Raw genomic sequence first — 16,511 nt, 5'->3', positions numbered from 1 at the left:
TTTTACCTGTTTGGAGATCAGGAGTTCCAGTCAAGGGGGCAGCGCCCTCCTGAGGTTCCTCGGTCACCTTCCCCTGGCGTCCCTGGGACTCTAGCTCTGCTTTCCCACTGGGCAGGTTCCTCCTGACTCTCTTGCTTTTCTCCTCACTTCCAATTCTGTTACTGCCGCTCCTCTGTTAGTTTATTGCTCCTCCTCCACACTCCTTTCTCTACTGTTCTCTCTTCTCTCTTTTGCTTCCAACCCCGACCATCTCTCCCTTCCTTTTATACCGGGGTCTCCTCCTGTTTCCTGCCTTCAGTCTCCTGCCCCCAAGGTCTGAAAGGCAGTATGGTGGCTACACCCAACAGTATACCAGATGCCAAGCTATAGGGCTAATCTGCCACCTACTGTTGGTACAGGGCCCATCTCACCCCATTTTGTTATTGCCTGATGAGTGGAATGTGTACTTATGCCTTAGAGGAATACTGGGACTGGGGTAGGCTGTCCCCTCCAGGGTTCCCAGGCCAGGTGAGCCTGGCATCATGCCCTCTCCGCTGAGCCTCAGGCACACTCCACTGGCTCTGTTGCAGCTCCTCTGGCCCTTTCTCCAGTGCATGCTGCTGGGACTTTGCATCATTGTCAGTTGCACTGAAGCTTGGGGCTGACAGGCAGTCTGGCAGGTCTTCATGGAGCTGGTGTTCTTGTCAGAAGTTCCCCTGCTGGCCAGTGGTGAGTCTTTCTGCCTGCCAGGTGCATCCAGGACATTCAATAAGGGATCTCAAAGTAGCTGTTTTATTGCAAAGAAACTTCAAGAACAGATTAGAAAGGGAAATTGCATAAATGCAAGTTATTACAACACTCAAAACAATGGAATCCCCAAGGATATTGATTTCTTACCTCACTACATATGCTAACCTCATTCAACTTTTATATCCACATTCCTTACAATCCCATCTTTATTTTATTTGGGACAATTAGACTGTTTTGTGATTTAAGTATGTAAAGCTATTTAGAATCCAACTTTCTGTTCTCAGGACAGGATAACAAACCCAGTGCAGCTTGTCACTTGTAAGGATGCCTCCCTGCTTGGGTGGAGATGGATGGGGCTAGCAACAAATTACTTCTTTTCACAACTGGGAAAGTCTGCCATTAATCACTAACCTTAGCATTTTTATTGCCCCAATGTTTTTGTGAACAACAATTGAACTCAAGGGATTAATTGGCTTTTCTAGCAAATCATACTACGTATTTTGGACATTGTGATGCTGTTTACCAATTTCCTACTAATTTACTTTCTTCTTATATCTGTACTCTTATGATCCCTGTTCCATTGTGTGAGGAAGTGTGCATGCACACAAAAGGTCACACCTTGAATAAATCTTGTTAAGAGACCCCAGGGTTTCACAGAACGCTGCTTGAGAAAACCTGTTCTATTTTAAGAAATGGAGGTACAGATTCCAAGGGCCTGTGTCTAGATACCACATCAACATACATCTAAAACTCCAAATTACTAAATTTCAGAAATAAATCACACACAAAATAATTACATAGTGAATCACCACAGGTGCCCAGTTTCATAGTGTATGTATGGGAGTGGTAACACTAACCTATAACTTATCTTACTGTGATTATTTATTTCCTTCTTTTATAACCCACTTTTCACCCTTGATGGGAAGCAAATGTAGCTGATCACATTCTTCCTTTCTCCATTTTATCTTCACAGCAATCCTGCACTGTAGATCAAGCTGATAGTGTATGGTCCAAAGTCACCCAGAAAGCATTACTATGCACATCACTATGCCATTTTGACAAACTTTAGACTCTGCTACAGAAAAGTGCAAGAAATATGGAGTGTGTCAAGTTGTTATATAATAGTTAAACATAAGGAATCTGATCTCTGTATAGCTTTATTTCTATTATCCATTATGAAGGCTCTCTTTTTCAAGAATGTAAACTATTAGTAGAAAATTGCAGAGCTTTATTGATTGAAATCAACAATATAGATTACATAATATTTATGAATGTAGATATTTTAGTGTATAAAATCTGTGTGTTCCTTTGCAGATTGAAGCTGCTGGACTTGCAACCTGCATTGAACTGTGTGTGAAAGCATTGCGTTTAGAAGCCAGTGAGAACACAGAGGTCAAGATTTCTATTTGCAAGACTATATCTTGCTTATTGCCTGATGATTTGGAAGTTAAACGTGCTTGTCAACTGAGTGAATTTCTTCTGGAGCCTACAGTGGATGCATACTATGCTGTTGAAATGTTGTATAATCAGCCTGACCAGAAATATGATGAAGAAAACCTTCCAATACCAAATTCATTACGTTGTGAGCTCTTGCTTGTATTAAAAACACAGTGGCCTTTTGATCCTGAATTTTGGGACTGGAAGATGCTAAAGCGTCAGTGTCTTGCATTGATGGGAGAGGAAGCATCAATTGTATCTTCAATAGATGAGTTAAATGACCATGAAATGCATGAAAAGGCAGAAGAATGCCAAGAAGAGAACAAAGAAACTTCAGTGAATGGACTTCCTGGATGCTTTGATGAAGCTACAAATTTACTTAAAGGGATTAGAGATAGAAGGCAGAAAAACAGAGAAATAAAAAAGTTGAGAGAGCGAGGATTCATATCAGCTAGGTTCAGAAACTGGCAAGCCTACATGCAATATTGTGTATTGTGCGACAAGGAATTCCTTGGTCATAGGATAGTTAGACATGCACAGAAACACTATAAAGATGGAATTTACAGTTGTCCCATATGTGCACAAAATTTTAATTCTAAAGAAACTTTTGTTCCGCATGTGACACTCCACGTTAAGAAATCCAGTAAAGAAAGACTGGCGGCCATGAAACCATTAAGAAAACTAGGAAGGCCACCTAAAACAGCAACTGTGGGTGTGACTAAGAAGAACAATACTGTAATTAAGCAGGAACAACGGCACATAAAAAAGAACAGCCTTTATGCAGCAGACTTCATTGTTTTTAATGATAATGATGGCTCTGATGACGAAAACTATGAAAAAGACAAACCTTACATTCCAGAGATGACACCAGTTCAAAAGCCGTTGCCTGTGAATGAATTTACCTGTCCAGTTACTTTGTGTAAAAAAGGCTTTAAATACTTTAAAAATTTAATAGCACATGCAAAAGGTCATAAAGACAATGAAGAAGCTAAGCGCTTTCTTGAAATGCAGAGCAAAAAAGTAATTTGCCAGTACTGTAGACGACACTTTGTAAGTGTTACCCACCTTAATGACCACTTACAAATGCACTGTGGCAGCAAACCTTATATCTGTATACAAATGAAATGTAAGGCTAGTTTTAATAGTTATGCTGAACTACTGAGTCATAGAAAAGAGCACCCAGTCTTCAGGGCAAAATGCATGTTTCCTAAATGTGGGAGAGTGTTTTCTGAGGCATATTTGCTTTATGATCATGAAGCACAGCATTATAATACCTACACCTGCAAATTTGCAGGTTGTGGAAAAGTTTACCGGTCTCAAAATGAATTAGAAAAACATATTGAAGATCACACTAAACAGTCTGAAAAAATATTCCAGCCTGAAAGTGAAGCTAAATGTTCTCAACCTTTGGAAGATAATGAGACTCTTGAGATAAATCCAAAAGAGGAATTGGTGCTGTCATCAGAAAATAACACAAATAACTATGTTCAAGCTGAAAATTATATCACAGAGCAAGTCAAAGATGAATTGCTCAAGATCGAGAAAACAGAAGTGTCAGCTAGTATATTGGAACCGAGTAATTCACTCGCCACTGAAGGTTTGGAACAGCCTTTGCTAACGCCAACAAAGTCAGAATTAATAGTTCCAGCCAGCAATGTTTTGATGCCTCTTCTTGGCCAGAAAATTCGAGAAAATATGGCAAGAAAGGGCAAATTACTTGCTTTAAGCAGTAAAATGGATACTGCTACACCTGTACCCCAACAGTTGTGCTCAGTAGTTGAAGATAACTGCAATTATTTTCCAGTTTTTCAAGAAGAAAAAGAGGATGTCTCTATTAGTCAATCCCAGACGGTTTCCATGAATTCAGTTACAACAACTCCAGCAAGCTTAACAAAAAGTCCAGAAAAAGAGTTAAACCAAGTGCCTTTCAGTATACAGACTGAAGTAGAGTATCAAAATTTACTGACTTCAAAACCTCAAGTTGATGAGAGCATGAAGACTACTACTAATCTCTATAATCTGCCTCTGAAGACTTTAGAAGAAATTACAGTTACTCCACCTCAGCCTAATTTAGGCACACCTTTTGTTCCTGTCATCCCATTGGCTGCCCCTGTCCAGAAGTTTACTTGTGAAGTTGAAGGATGTACACGGACCTACAATTCTGTGCAGAGCATTGGCAAACACATGAAGGCAGCACATCCTGATCAGTATGCTATATTTAAGATGCAACGCAAGAATAAGAAAAATCGAAAAACAAGTGGTGTGCAAAGCTTGCCAAATGATAGCAAAATAGTTTATTTGTTGCCATCACAAGTGACCACTCCCACTAGTGAGGCTTTTCCTCAACAGGCCAAAATCAGTTTAAATCCCTCATGTACGAGCCAGTTGCAGCAGCTCTCTAATGCTCTTTTCCCAACACGTCTGGAAAGTATGACTGACTCAATGTTGCCTACTGTGGAAAGTATAAACACAGGTTTGTCTCATATTAAAAGTGAACCAGAGGCTGCATTGGGCTCCCAAATAGAACATTTGTCCAGTTCAACTATATCTTCACATCTAGATGATCTGGAAAAGCCGGTGATGCCTTTGAACATTGACAGTGGTTCAGATCCTTTCCTCCCTTTGCCTGCAGAAAATGGTCCAATTTCTCTCTTTCCGTCACCAACAGACAATGGTCCAAGTTCTGTCTTTTCACAAATGGAGAGTACTAATCATTTTTCTTCCCGACTAGAAGGAAACACTAATTCTGCTTTCTCAAAAGAGGAAAGTGTTGACTCGTTGTTTCCTTCTCAAGTGAGTAACGATAACTTCAGTGAAGTCACTCCACCGTCTCCACTATCAGCAAAGGCAAAAAAGGATCGTAAGCGAAGTATAGATGGGAAAGAGAGAAAACCAAAGCATAATAAACGGGCAAAGTGGCCAGCGATTATTCGAGATGGTAAATTTATTTGTAGCAGATGTTACCGGGTTTTTTCTAATCCTCGATCACTTGGTGGTCACTTGTCTAAACGGTCATACTGTAAACCTCTAGATGAATCTGAGATTTCTCCAGAAGCTCTACAACTTAATGGACAATCCGCTTTACTTGCGAGTATGATTCTTTCTTCAAATGCTTTGAGCTTACAGCCGCAGCAGGAATCAACATTTAATCCAGAAACATGTTTTAAAGAGCCATCATTTCTGCAGCTGCTTGCAACTGAGAATCGGTCTGCTGCTTTTTTACAGAACTTGTTTCCACGAACCAGTATGACTAATTTCAGTACAAATGAGAATGAGGAAGGAAATGAAATTATAAAACAGGCCTTGGAAACTGCTGGCATCCCAAGTACATTTGATTCTGCAGAAATTTTGCCACACATAGTTACTACAAGTTGCATCTCTGGTACAAGTCAAATAAATGCAACTGTTCTGCCCAATCCAGGAGTGTCACCTATGCTACAAGCTATGTGCAGCCCTGCTACCTTGCTAACAGACCAAAATAGAATACTTAACACCAAAATTTCCTCCATAGATGAATGCAGCAGTTTACCTGTATTTCCAGATGAGTTAATACTAAAGACAATTGAAAATGGCCTATGTCCCAGCTTGGTTTCTAATTCTCCATCCTCATCACATAACTTTGGAAATAATTCTTCACGGGCTTCAGTCATAAGCAGCGTTAAAAATTCAGAATCGTTGAATAAAAAGGGGATCAGTGGTTCAAAGAAAAAGAAGAAAGCAACTGCTTCTTTAGTTGTGCCTAACACTTCCCAGAAATTAATTGTTAATGATTTAACAACATTGGGACTTTTAGCTAGAAACATTGAAGAAAGTGTGCAAGTATCCACAGAGAACTTTCAATCAAATGTATTGACAAACTGTGAATCTCCAGTCTTAATGGAAAGTCTTGCACAGAAACTAAGTAATGTAGTCAATGAATTAACAGCAGATGTCAAAGAGAATATCGAAACTACTGAAGAAATTCATGCAGACATTTCTCCTGCATTAGTGAAAAGTGAAAATGCTGACTCTCAGTTCAATTCAGGTTCCTGCACTCAAGGAAGCTCTGAATTAAGTATCTCAGAGGTTAATGTTATTCAGAATTATGAAAAGACACTTGAAATTATTCAAACAGCTATGAATTCCCAGTTGGTTGAAGTAAAAACTGAAATCCAAGAGGTGTCAATTGAATCACTGCAGAAAGCACCAATGAATGCTGCTGAAACATCTTCAGAAAACTCATCTCAAAAGTTATCCAACCCGGCCCAACTTGTCATACACACGCCGAGTGTCACCCCTGGCAAAATGAACCCTTCTCAATCTGAAAGCTCTCATAAGGATGATACTCAGATTATGGAGATTTTAGAAGGTTTAAAACGATTGAAATTAGAAAGTGAAATACCTAGCCAAGAATTGGACAGTATTATTCATTGTCTTCCAGGAGATGCACTGCTGCCACCACTTCTGGGTCCTGTTGTTGCATCTGAGAACAAACCTCTTGCACAGCCATCTTCAGAAGCACATATTCAGTTCAGTGAAAAAGTCCATAAGCCTTTTATGTGCCAGGCACCAGGGTGCAATTACAGTGCTATGACAAAGGATGCATTGTTTAAACACTACAGCAAAATACATCAATATACTGCTGAAATGATACTAGAAATCAAGAAACACCAGTTAAAATATGCTCCCTTTAAGTGTGTTGTAGCTACCTGTCCTAAAACATTTACAAGGAATTCTAATCTTCGGGCTCATTGTCAGCTTGTGCATCACTTTACAACAGAGGAAATGGTAAAATTGAAATTAAAAAGGCCATACGGGAGGAGATCTCAAAGCAAAACTGCTAGCTTAACACCAAGGCCTGCTGAACTAAAACCTATTCCATGTGTGTTAATAGAAAGTAAAAATAAATCTCAGTTGATTGAAGAAAATGAAATAAAGAAACAAACATATATAGAATGTGTGAAAATTCCAGAAAGAGTGAGATCAGAAAATACTTGTGTAACTGAAAAATTAGAAAAGCCTCCCCAAGTAGTTCCAGTTCCACTTGAACTTCATAGTGTAGTCCCACTTAGTAATGTGCAGGTACAACCAAAAATCCGTAAGATCAGAAGACATAGGAAAGAAAAAGAAGAAAGAAAATATAAGAAAACAGTTCAGAAATCTCTGGAATTTCCAACTAGCTATAGTCCCTATAGACCATATCGATGTGTGCATCAAGGTTGCTTTGCGGCATTTACAATACAACAGAATTTAATTCTTCATTATCAAGCAGTGCATAAATCTGATCTGCCATCCTTCTCTGTAGAGGCCGAAGAAGAAAGTGAGCCAAGTAAAGACGATGACAGTACTAAAGAAGAAGATAGTAATGAAACTGAACCTAGTTTAGGTGTAAAAGAATTTAGATGTGAGGTGAGAAATTGCTCTAGAATATTTCAGGAAATAACTAGTCTTATTCAGCACTACATGAAGCTCCACGAAATGACGCCAGAAGAAATTGCGAGCATGAAGTCAGCCTTGGATGCTGGAAGATTCCCCTGTGATCAATCAGAATGTAAAGCATCATTTACAGCATATATTAATTATATTATTCATCTTGAGACAGATCATGGAATAAAGATCAAGCAAACCAAAACAGAGGATGGCATGTACAAGTGTGATTGTGAAGGCTGTGACCGTATTTATGCAACAAGATCTAATCTCTTAAGGCACATTTTTAATAAGCATAACGACAGGCATAAAGACCATTTAATAAGACCAAGACGGTTCCTGACACCAGGTCAGGAAAATATTTCAAGCAAAGCTAACTTGGAAAAAACTATGAAAATTAAACATAGAATACTAAAATGTAATAAGGCTGGGAAAAATGGAAACAGAATTTCCATTAGGACCAAGAGGAAGAGGACTATTACTGTAGAAAATAAAAACTCAAAGGTGGGGCAGATTGATGAAAATAAGCCTTTTTCGTTGAAACGAGGAAAACATGTGTATTCAATAAAGGCTAGAAATGACGCCTTATCTGAATGTACAAGCAAATTTATCATTCAGTATCCATGTATGATAAAAGGTTGTTCATCAGTTGTCACAAGTGAGAATAATATAATAAGACATTATAAATGTCACAAGTTGTCTAAAGCATTTACCTCACAACACAGAAGTCTCTTAATTGTCTCAAATAAGCATTTATATTCATCAGATAAAGAAGCAACTTCACAAAATGAGATTATTGAGGACAAAAAAAGTGAAGTAAAAGAATTGCAGCTAGATTTGTCAGAAAACTCTGAGGATTTAAGACCCTCTACTCCTATAGTGCCGAAAGAGCCTGAAAAAGGTGAAAAAGATGAAGTAGATGAGCTTGCAGAACTGTTCATTACCAAACTTCTTAATGAGGACCTCACAGGTACAGAGAACCAGACAAAGCAGTCTTCTGATGTAAACAGCAACTTACAAGAAATCAACCCTTGCCCTTCAGAAAAGCAAAACATAAATGGTAATTTAAAAAGAGTATGCAAAGAAAAAAATCCCTCTCAAAACAAAAAAAAGAAAGTTGACAAGCAGGATGAAATACCATCTGTTGAATTGAGTGATCTGCGCAGCGAGGAGGAAACTGCAGTTGCAGTTCAGACAGCTGAAGAACAGCCTGCAGCTTTTGACTGGAGTTCATTTAAGCCCATGGGATTTGAAGTCTCGTTTCTCAAGTTCCTTGAAGAGTCTGCTGTGAAGCAAAAGAAAACCACAGAAAGAGGTTTTCATGGTTGTGGAACCAGAAAAGGTTCTTACTCAAACTTACGAAAATCTAATGAAAAGAACTCTTTAGCAAGAACACGGTCATGTTCTGAAAGTGAAACCCATGTACAGTTTGCTAATGCATCACAATTTCAGTGTAGTGGTACTGTAAAAATAGTTTTAGATAAGACTTTTAAGGCTTGCACTGAGCTTGTATTGAAGCAACTTCAGGAAATGAAACCTATTGTCAGTCTGACAAAACTCGATGGACACTTGGAGGCAAATCCAGAGGTTATAAAATAATCGGGTCGTATGAGTGGACTCATAGTACTGATAATTAGTGTGTAAACATGACCTGTACTACACTTTTTATTGCGTAGGAAGCCATCAAGCATGATACTATTTTCTAAGGTTTTCTGTTGAAGTGATTTAAACTAGCAAAATCATGACAGTTGTCATGTGAATTTCTTTGTTTTTATCCCTATGGGACTCAAGGAACAGAATCATTGTTTCAGTTTTGTAAATAACTGATCAAAACCTCAATTTTTAAATCCAATTTGTCCTTTCCATGACTGAAATCTTTGTGAATTGTCTGTGGTATCTTTCACTGGGTCACTGCTCATATATAACAGTACTTTTTATTTGTAGATACATTTTTGTATATATTTATTATTGTAAATCATTTGCTGCCACCAGCAGTCTGTAAGTCTGAAATATTAAATGACACATTTATATTCAGAATTTTAATTTGTAATTAAGTGATCCAGTTTTTAAAATGTTATTTTAATCTTAAACTTTTTGAAGTAAAGCCTAGATAAGACTATCATATCAAGTTTATTTTAAATAAAATACATGTATGGGAGAAAAGTTTGATCAGGCCACACATAATTGGTTAAATACATACTGACACTGTTTTTGTAACATTAAACATCCAGTACCTTTGGATGATACTCATATGTAGTTAGCTCAGTCTTTATCCTACAGCTGCATTTACATTGCTATTAATTGAATCAACAAATCTTCCGCTTCCATTATATAATGGAATTGTACATTTTAAATAGTTTGCTGACATTGAGGATTTAAACCACATTTTGGTATTGAATAACCCATCGTGAATGTGATAGAAAACTAGTAGTGTGGAGCAGTGTATATATTTGAGGTGGTAATTTGTGAAGTAGCCCAGTATTGCCTTAAATAAAATCACATTTCATTTCTTGTTTTATACATGTTATCTTATAAAGGTCCCTTTTGTTTCGGTAGCTAACATCTATAGTTCTGCATTGGATACAGTGTTTTATAAGGAATTCATTTTTAAACATATTGATCATACTGTATTGGTTTCTGTATGTAAAATTTGTAACCTAACTTGAGGACAGCCCTAAGCAGGCCTGCATGGAAATGTCCCATTTTATTCAGTGGGGCTTACACCCAGGAAAGTGTTTTTAGGATTGTAGCATAAGTATTAGAAAAAAGTGCTTTAAAAAAAGAAGCAAGTGAGTGCTCTTAAGAGCAAAATCGTATCACTTTATTCAGTAAATTGAGATGTTTGACCTAATTACCAATTCCAGAAGAGGTCGGGTTACTTCTGCATTTTGTTAGTAGTAGTTTTGTCCTTAAACTTAACAGTACTTACACAAAATGTACATGGTCAATTTTTGCTGGGTTGAGCCTAGGGGAGAAGGACTGATTCCCCCCCAGAACCTTCCCTTGTATTGTGGCATTCTTATTCAATATGTCACTACAGTCAGGGTACCAATGTAGGAATTCACTACCTTGGGCAAAATGGAAGCTTATAACAATCCTACAGTTCTGCATGTGGTGGGAGTAGAAACCCCATTGTTTTCTTCCAAAGCAGCAGTAAAAAAATTTCATTCAGACTTTGAAAAACCTTATGAGAACAACTTTTGTTTGTGAGTAAACCTACATGGCATGAACTTCATAGCAGGGGTCATGTTTCAAGGGTTGAGGGGGAGGGGGACCTTTAAGAATGAAATATGACTCAGGATGTGGCAAGACAGAAGAACTGAAAGAGTTCATGCAAGAATTAAAGGTGATGGTTTGTTCTATATTTCTTCCACCCCTCCCTCCATCTTTTTGAGAAGGTGACGGGAGAATAATAAGGTCTGTTCTTTGAACTTCTCTCATGATGTAGTTCATGTGGTATAGCCGAGTATTCTGGATATGAATTGCAAAGGGCTGCCTCAGTAGTGTAATGCCCAAACAGATTGTCAGTGAAATTGTAGATAAAATGAATTACCTACAATTTTTATGCAGCAGATTTCCCCTCACTTAACTTTACCATCTCAGTACTAAATATTCTACTTTGAATTTTTTTATTTTCTATCTCTAATAGTTAAATGTGAACAGTAAATGCCAATGAAATTGCTTTTTAAGTCGGTGTTAATTTGAGGGAACAAATAACTTTTGTAACAAATGCCTTCATCCTTCTCAGCATTTGGCATCATCCAATAGCATGAACTTTCCTTACTCTCTTGTCCTCTCATTCATTAGCCATCTTTACTCAAGAGTTATTTATAAAATTTATACCCCATCTTTCTGCCCTCATCAAGGCTACCAAGGCAGCTAACAAAAAGCACACATAATAAAAACTCCTCATACAAACCAAGTCACCAAACAAGAACATATCAAAACCAAGCTAAGCACACATGAAAAAAAAAAACCCATTAACGTTTAGTGCAGGAAGGTGGGAACACTAAAAGAATGGGGGGGGGGGGAGTTTTCACCTGCTGGCAAAAGTTGGCAACAAGAGGAGCCATGCATGTTTCCCATAGAAGAGAATTCCAGAGTTTTGGTATTACGACCAAGTATACCCGTTCTTTTGTTGTCATCCACCTAATCTCAGAAGGCAGGGTCATCCAAAGATTTTTGCCATAACAGTCCAGCTGTATGGCTAGAACTTAAGTTGTAAGGTCCTGCTGAGTATAGAAGTAGAGAGCGTTGTGTAAGTATAGCTGCAGAGATTAATTGGAGATGTGATGCTGCTTTAAATTATTGGTGGAAAGTTAAAATGTATGTCAGCTTTTTATAATATTTGGTGGTTGAAGCTAAAATATTTTCAAACATCCACTTCTAACAGTATATTTTGTTTCCACTGGAAATAATGGATGATCCTCACATGCCTTATTGTCAAGTTTGTATTTGTAAGATATGTCTGTTTCTGTTGTGAGTTCTGCTTGAGTATTTTGATGTTTTATGTTACAGAACTGGTGTTGAATGTGCTGGAACATAACTGAATTTTGCTTAGTTTGGAAAACAAAATGGCTCAGACTCTTGCTCTTAATACCTTAATTGCTGAAGTAGAGAGATTTCATTTCCGGCATTCTCAACCTTTGGAGAGGGTGACTGTCTCTTAATCATGATTGGTATTATTGTATTAAGGTTTGTATCCCATCTGCACGTACATTTAATATTCAGAAACTAAATGAAGTAGTTCTTCAGCTTCATTTAAATCTTCATGGGTACCATAAATGTTGGACACTGTGGCCTCAAAATGGATTCATTGCTTCAGCAGTGTTCAGCTGTCTATGTGTAGGGATGGGCACAAATTGGAAAAATGCTGTTTGTGTCAGTTCATGACTGAACCACTAAATGAACTGGGGGGGGGGGTGGCCATGCAAACCCTGCTGAAAGGGACCATAGTCCCTTTCAGTAGGGCTTACAGAAAGCATGACAAACAACAGTGGGGAGCAAGGTGCTCGCCGCTGCTCAGCTGTTTTTCTCGTGCTCCCTACTGCTTGGCTATTCTAATGGCTTTCAGAGGAAACAGAAAGCAAGGGTTTAAAGGGGCTCATTCCTTTAAACCCTTGCTTTCTGCTCTGTCCACAAACTACTTTTAAAATTTGCCAAAGTTTGTGATGGTAGACCTGCCATGAAGTTTCGTCCACAAACCATGAATAGGGCAAAATTTGTGACAACTCTTACTTTGTAGTTTGGTTTGTGCCCATCCCTACTTTTGTGCTAGTTGCATATAGTGTGCCCAGTATTCCAAAAATCAATAATTTTAAAATAGGCTATGTGTGTAGAATCATGTAGATAGAGCAGCCTTTCTTAACTTTTTTACCATTGAGAAACTCCTGAAACATTCTTCAGGCTTTGAGAAACACTAGAAGTGGCACAATCATGCAGAATATGGTTGGGAAGCATAGCTGTGTACACACTCACTTGGGGCCCCTCTAGGCCCATCATTGGCCATTTTGGGAGGGGGAGGTTGATATGACCATGTATGTTCATATCACCTGATAAATGTTTAACAGATTTTTTAAATATAAAAAGATTAACTCCCACCCATTCAGGAAACCCTTCCAGGGCCATCAAGAAACCCTAGAGTTTCCTGAAAACCTGTGTGAGAAAGCCTGAGCTAAAGCAATAAGAATACACCATTTTGCCAGCAGTTGGTAAAGTGATAGAAAATATCATTTGCTCCTCAAACCTCCTATCTGGCAGCTCTTATGCCATACCATTATTTAAATAGGTGTTACTTAGTAATCAGGAAAGTACAAGAATGTTCATAGTGTGCAGTATTCTGGATTGTGCCACTATGAAGAAAATGGATGCAATTTGGTTATGAAGTTATCAATGCTTCAATTGAGGAGGACTTATACTATGAATTAGCAGTGACCAGTTTTGCCTTTAAAATGGGGTAGTTATAAGGAAACATAAATTTGTATTTTAAATAAAGAAAAAGTATTCTCCGTCAGTTGATCAACTTGACAGGTAAATCAAAAAGTTACTCTTCAAGTTACTTTCAAATTCTTGCTATCCTTGTGAGTGTTAAGAATATAATCCCTAATTCTTCATGAAAAATGGGGCTGACTGAAGAAATTCTCTGGACATTTTATGCTTTATTCCTCTAAATTTCGAATTACAAGATTGCTTATGAAAAGACAAAAATGGTTTTAATAACCTGCAGTATTGAGAAAAGATTTACATAAACCTAAAACATTCTTTTGGAAATCAGTATATGTTTAAGCATTGACTGATAAATGTGTGGGAAGACCCACTTACTCTTCCATCTGAATGCACGCATAAAGCTAGAATATGAAATTGGTGATCAGGGCAACTGGTTTTTGAGCATTAAGACCATTTTTATTATAATAAAACCAAAAGTCTATTTGAAGCGGTGCCATAGTAATAGTTTTCTTACTAATGTCAGTAGGGATGGACACCAACCAGTTGATGAGCCAAAATTCAGCTTGAACAGTTTGGAATCCCCGAACATTTAGCAGACTTTTGTGCGATTCAGTTGTTCATGCCAGCCATTTAAACCAAACAACCGAGCAGGTCTGCCCATCAGATGTTAAGTTTAAATGGCTGCTGCCCATTATATGGGTCTGTTTCATTTCCTCCCCACTTCCAAGTGGAACAAATCCATCTGTTGAAATGTCTGCTAGCCATTTTAAACCTAATCTATCAGCTGTTAGGTTGAAAAGTCTGCAAGCTATTAAACCTGTTTGTTCTTCCCCTGAATCGGAGGACATCTGCAAGGATGGGTTTTCCCTTAAGCTTCTCAGGGAGGCAGGGATTAATTAAAACATCCTCCCTCACTTCCGGTCCTGCGTGCAGCGTCTCATTCCCCAGTCTTTCCCCTGCCTTGAGATAGGGAGACAGCGTAGACAGATCTCTGCTACTTTCATTTCTCTAAATCCTTTTCTCTCAACTATTCTAGCCTTCTCTCTTTCCTCACACCCTCCCTTCTCCTCTCACCTCCAGCTTCATTATTTGCTGTTCAGATTAGCAGCTAACGACCACCTGAAGGGCACACTAGTGGCTTTTTGGCGGGCAAAAAGCTGCAGCAGCCATTTTGAGAGCTGCTTTTGACCCTGATTGAGTCCTGAGACAATGAAGACTTCTCAGTAGACAAGCTCCAGGGTCTCTTAGGGGCCTTGGAAAGAGAGACAATGGGCCCGGTGAGCACTGCCACACCTGGGACTGCTATGACCAAGGCAAAGAATGCTTGAAAAAAGTCAGCTGACCCAAAAACACCCACCTCGGGTGAGGGCAGCTCTTCTTCCTCCAGGGCTTATAAACGGCCAGACCAGCCTGGCGACCATAAAAAGAGCACAGCAGAGGATGATTCCAGTGGAGCAAGGTCCAGCTACAGCACAACATCCTGCTGTGGCTCCAAAAGACAACATGGACAACCACCCAAGGGTTCACGTGAGTCAGGGGAATAGAAACCCCTTCAGTGATTAAATGTTACTGTCTTTTGTAAAACCATGAGACAAGAAACTGTGGCTTTTTTGTCAGAATGAGGGCCCCATTTCTGAAGACGGAGGCTCCCCACATTACTCAACTAGCTCTTATGGGCAAGAGTATAATATTGGCTGTGGCCACGAGTATTCCCATAATTGGCCCACAAAGCTGCCAGGAAGAGGGTATCTGCAATTTTTAAATGCAATCCTAAACAATGTCCCAGTGTTATATCTATTGATATTAGTGGGCTTGAAAATATTCACGGTGGCACTGTTTATTAAACTAAAGGGAATGAAACTGGAGGGTAAACATGAAGGAATGAACTTGGAGTTATGTGGATCTGCTGATCTAAAATCAGGAAATTCCACAGGCCGTAGTGCACAGGGCTATAGCTTGGATTTATAAACTTCTTCGTCTTCTGTTCCATACAATGCAAACCTACTAATGTTGGAGGACTTGGAATGAGGCACTTTGTGTCAAATATAATTTTTTTTAAATGCATACAGCAGTGTATAACTGTATAGACAGTGTGCAGTAACTGCAAAAAGGTGGTAGGTCAAGGGGAAACCTTGGGACAATGAATTGCATAAGGGCAAATCAATGGAAAGGGAAGAGTATCAGTAAATGTATACGCCAGCCTTTCTCACCATTGAGAAAACCCAGAAGTGGTGTGATTGTGCAGAATGCGCTTGGGAAGCATGGCTGTGTACATGCCCACCTGGGGTCCCTCCCCTTCCCATCCCCTCCAGGCCCATCATTGGCCATTTTGAGAGAGAGGACTGGGCCAACATGACCATATATGATCATTTCACCCAATAAATATTTAATAAATGTTAAAAGTATTTACAAAATTAATTAACTCCCACCCATTTGGGAAACCCTACCAGAGCTGTCATGTAACTCTGGTTGAGAAAGGCTAATATACACAGCCATGAAAAACAAAAGAGCTCCAGTAAATAAGAGGAGCAACAACCAGAGTTGAGAAGGAAAATGCGTAAATTTGAAGTACGTTTTGGTGAAGTTGAGGCATTAATTTTTGTACTCTGGAACCTGGAAGCAGACTACCACAGAGGATCAGAACAGACATGTTATGCAACACTTTCAACGCTAGAAACTACATGAAAGCAGCTGGTGAAGATGGGCTACTTGAATGGGGACGGGGGCAAGATCTGAACAATCAATTTCCCGGAAAGTTTAAAAAATGAAATGAGTGAGGCAGCATCTTATGATCATAAGCTTCTGCAGTGCACGTAGTTCTTATTCCCTGTTCAGACCATGAGCCCACACTTTTCCTCAGTTATGATAACTTAAAATAAGTTGCATCCATCAGCCACATTTTCACTTCCAGATTTTTGCCATATTACTCACTACCAGCACCACCAGTATTTTCTTCACAGCCTAGGAAAGTTGATGCCTGGAGTTGTGAGATT

General features: G+C 38.9%; 1 protein-coding gene across 3 annotated transcripts in view; it reads left to right on the top strand.

Annotated features, from left to right (window-relative positions):
• Window positions 1-10,090, top strand: part of ZNF292 (zinc finger protein 292) — a 65,737-nt gene extending 55,647 nt beyond the window's left edge. For all 3 annotated transcript variants that reach the window (XM_077304977.1, XM_077304987.1, XM_077304994.1), the window contains one exon: window positions 2,044-10,090. In XM_077304977.1, the coding sequence (XP_077161092.1) occupies window positions 2,044-9,171 (7,128 nt within the window). In that variant the 3' untranslated portion in view covers window positions 9,172-10,090. The remainder of the gene's footprint in view (window positions 1-2,043) is intronic.
• Window positions 10,091-16,511: the final 6,421 nt, after the last annotated feature.

Source organism: Paroedura picta, chromosome 1 (genome assembly GCF_049243985.1).
Source record: "Paroedura picta isolate Pp20150507F chromosome 1, Ppicta_v3.0, whole genome shotgun sequence".
In the NCBI taxonomy this organism is placed as follows: Eukaryota; Metazoa; Chordata; class Lepidosauria; order Squamata; family Gekkonidae; genus Paroedura; species Paroedura picta.
Note: the sequence above shows the minus strand (reverse complement) of the source record. Positions and strands in the feature narration are given on the sequence as shown.